Consider the following 3,847-nt stretch of genomic DNA (forward strand, 5'->3'; position numbering starts at 1 on the left):
GGCCAGCGACGAAGAAGCTCCACGAGGCGGAGATCATGCACCATGCCGCGAAGGAGGCGCTAGTGGCTGGCAAAGAGGGCACCGCCGAACGCTTCGAGGCGGCGAATGTGGACAACGAGCTCGCCTACACCCTTTACCGCTTGGCGTGCAAGTTCATTCTCGACGTGAAGCCGTTCCTCAGTCGATTAAAATTATAATTTTAGTTCCTCCGTGTGTGTGATGAACTCCGGCGAGGTCTGGACTATCTATGTAGCAGGAACATGTTTTAAGTTTAAGTTTTAAAATTTAAGGTACTATTTACGGTATCGATTCTGCGCCGGGGATGAACTGCCCACAAAATTGTCTTAGGGCGAAACGTAAAATGATTTTGCGGATAGAAAATTTAACAGACTTTGCGGTATCTGTTCTGCTAGAGATGCTCTTATAGTGCGGTATTGTGAGCCAGGCCAAGCCCCTCACCCATAGCCCAAGTTCGGCAAGGCTACTGATATAATCTTAAACCCAACAAAACCCACGCAGAAAGCATTTTTGTGCTTAAAAGAAAAGAAAAACCACGCAGGGGCCACGCACGACTACCAGACAGTTCACACACACAAGAGTACAAAAAGAGTATCGCAGACGAACGACGGAACCATCAAAAGAACACGCCCTACACTCCATCTCCACACCATCTGGCTGCAGCTGTCCTCCTCAACCAGTAGCTGCATTCATGCACTGCACGCATGCATGCCGTCTCCAAAGCTCCAAGCTCGATCGTTAATGGCCAAGCAAGTAGAGGTACCGTAGCACTTGCTGCCAAATGCTTCTGCGGGAGAGTCTCGTGCATCCGGCCACATAAAGGTTTCCTTCCCCTAGCTACTCCTTCACCACCACTACATCTTCGGATCCCTTCAGCAGGTGCTCCGCCACCAGATCCACTCCAGCACTTCCTCAACAATGGCAGCTGCCGCTCTCAGAGCACGGCTAAACACCCTCGTCACATCCATGTTCGCCACGGTAAGTACATCCCCTCGTCGTCCCATATACACCTCGGCCGTGTGGTTGTTCCGGCGGCTGGCTGACTAGTCTATCTTTGCCTTCTCATCATGTGATGTGATTCATCTAGGGCATGCTGGACGAGAATTTCCACCAACTGCAGTCCATGGAGGAGGATGGCACGGCAGACCGGGGCTATGTCGCCGACATGATCAACCTCTTCATCAAGGACACCAAGAGGATCCTCAACGACATCGCCGGCCTGCTGTCCGCCCCCAATCCCTCCTCTCTTCCTCCACTTCTGTTATCTCGGCTCGCTCGGCTACTCATCCATCTTGTCTTCTCTGCTTTGCGATTCACAGGAGCCAACCCGTGGTGGACTATGACATGGTGGACGTCCTCGTGCGTCAGCTCAAGGGGTCCAGCTACAGGTATAATGATGATAAAACCTTTCTTTCCCTGCTCAGTTTTAACTGTATATTTGATTGTTTCTGTGTTGCGTTCATATCGTGTGATTCAGACGTGTTTGTCATGGGCATGCCGTTCGTGGTGTCTACATTGTCGTGTAGCCACAAGTAGAATTGCCGAATTTAGCTGTGCTTCTTCTATCGGATGTACCGGTATTCATGCCAACGGAAAAGTTATGGCTTGCCGATCGAGGAATACTTTGTCGCGTTGTAAAGATTCCTGGTATTAATCATTTGCTATATATTATGCGTAACGCCAATGGTAGTTTTTCTGGTTTCTTCAGGATTCTCCTCAGGTGTGTCGGCGTGGTGTCGTTTGCGGTTGTCGTATACACTCAAGTATAACAACCAAGTTTTGTTGTGTCGTTACCCACGAATTTGTCGTTATTCCTGCCATGGCAATGTTATAGCTCTGCAAGGAACACTTTGTCGTCTTGCGGACATTTCTAGTAGTAATGAATCTATTATTTACCTAATGGAATATTCTAGGCCGGCAAGAAAAAATTGAGTTGGGATTCTACAAACGTTTGTGTCTCAGTGATTTGCTATATTCTACGTAACACCAATGGTCATTTTTCTGGTTTGTCCAATCGCTACTAGAAAAACCACGTACTGTATTGATGTTGTTTCTATTCTGATGTGTTGGCACGGGGTGTGCACGTCATGGGCGTGTGGCCCGTGTCGATCGTGCTGTTATATAGCAATAATTAGAAGAGCCCCATTTACTTGTGTTCTGTCTAATGGAATTGTTGATATTCGTGCCAACGTGATGGCTCAGCAAGTGAAACTTTGCTGTATTATAAAAATGTCTAGTACTACCGCGTTTAGCTAATGCTATTTATTTTTTGGGTTTATCAAACAATATATTGTGTCGACAACCGTGATTATCATCGCTAGTATGGTTACGCGGATCAAACAATATATTGTGTCCTGATCTTCCTCTTCTTTGTATGTATCAGTGTTGGTTCTAAGAAAGTGAACCTATCCGGCATGCAATTCCGTCGGTTCAATGAGCCAAGAAGCAAAGAAAGGTCAGTACTTAGTACCTTATTATATATCTTGCACAATCATTATTATCCCTACCCTGTATTGTTTACATTATTGTAAACCTGAAGACTGATTTCCTTTTTTGATGGCACTATATTTAGCTCATAGTACTAACCTGCTCGTTCACTTCATTTGCAACCATGTGATGGTACAACCCGGTTCATTATCTAAATATGCCTCTTTGATTATTCTACTTTAACTTGTTAGTTCTAGACTTATGTCTATAGCATGACTAAACCTGAGATGGCTGGAGTTCTTTTTTCCAAGCAGAGGGTTATGATTTCCGAACCACTGTTTAGTTCAGTTCACGCGATCACTCTGTCCAGAATTTGACTGCGTGGTATGATGCATTATTCCAGGTGCCTCATGGCGTTGGCTCTTGCTTGGAGTGAGTTCTGTGAGGTGCGAAGCAAGTTCGAGGCTATGATGCAGGTAGCCCTTTATGTGCGTATGTTTGCTTTGACTTTCAACTTCTTACTAGTATCATAATATAAAGAACGGACATGGATCCTTTAAGATAAAAAAGAAAGAACCAGATCTGATTGTTGTTGCTGTTGATATTGATCTAGATATACTGTTTGATTTCTGAGGTATCTAAAATGTTTCTGTCTTAATTATTGTCATCACGATTCAGTAGCTATATGAGGTAATTCGAAGCAGTATAATTTCTTTGTTTCTCAGCGTAAATTGAACTTAGCCAATTACTGGAATATGGTATCAACCACCTTGTAACATGGATGATTTGTGAAACCTTGTGACTTGGCCACCAATATGCACCTTAGAGATGTCGTAATAATTATCCCGTTCTTCTTTTGATGAAGCTGGAGGAGCAGATTGCAACCTACGGTCCTAAGTAGTAGCTATGGAAGGAAAAAGAGCATAGCTACAAGTGATCCCTCCCATGATGGGGTGTATGTTTCTCTCCAATGTAGACAATGTTCAATAGGTGTCTGGCTTTGGAGGGCGATTATGAAACAACGCGCGTAGGAACACCATTCTCGCAAGTCTTCAAACAAAACATGTTGTCATGTGTCAATGTCTCTATCAACTCTATACCAGCCGGGTTGTGTCCGTTGGGCTGCCGCTCCATACAATATTTAAACTCTCTACCTGGTTGGGCTTTTACTAGTGAATTGGTTTTGTTATATGTTGTAGGCTCGCCCGTCTCTTTACCGTCTTTTTGAATAGCGACGTCTCTCCTTGAAAAGGGGAAAGGTTTGTTGGGTATCAAAAACTACACTAAAGTGAGTGCATGGCTTGATTTTTAAATTATTTTGTTGGTTGGTACATTGTGAGTGTCGCTTGCTGACCTCCTCCACCTCTAAAACCTCCAGAAAACCATCGCTGGAGAATAAACT

The 3,847-nt window shown here is 44.6% G+C and overlaps 1 protein-coding gene across 1 annotated transcript; it reads left to right on the top strand.

Moving 5' to 3' along the window:
- Positions 1-800: 800 nt before the first annotated feature.
- Positions 801-3,636, top strand: LOC123094176 (histidine-containing phosphotransfer protein 2-like). Its single transcript, XM_044516234.1, has 6 exons — positions 801-996; positions 1,106-1,242; positions 1,338-1,406; positions 2,402-2,473; positions 2,849-2,921; positions 3,311-3,636. Exons 1-6 carry the CDS (start codon positions 937-939, stop codon positions 3,344-3,346), a joined length of 447 nt encoding a protein of 148 aa, XP_044372169.1. The 5' UTR covers positions 801-936; the 3' UTR covers positions 3,347-3,636.
- Positions 3,637-3,847: the final 211 nt, after the last annotated feature.

Source organism: Triticum aestivum, chromosome 4B (assembly GCF_018294505.1).
Source record: "Triticum aestivum cultivar Chinese Spring chromosome 4B, IWGSC CS RefSeq v2.1, whole genome shotgun sequence".
Taxonomy (NCBI): domain Eukaryota; kingdom Viridiplantae; phylum Streptophyta; class Magnoliopsida; order Poales; family Poaceae; genus Triticum; species Triticum aestivum.

Coding starts and splice junctions, on each gene's coding strand:
- LOC123094176 (XM_044516234.1), top strand. CDS start 937: ATGGCAGCTGCCGCTCTCAGAGCACGGCTAAACACCCTCGTCACATCC. Junction 2,474..2,848: donor GAGCCAAGAAGCAAAGAAAG/GTCAGTACTTAG, acceptor GCATTATTCCAG/GTGCCTCATGGCGTTGGCTC. Junction 2,922..3,310: donor AGTTCGAGGCTATGATGCAG/GTAGCCCTTTAT, acceptor CTTTTGATGAAG/CTGGAGGAGCAGATTGCAAC.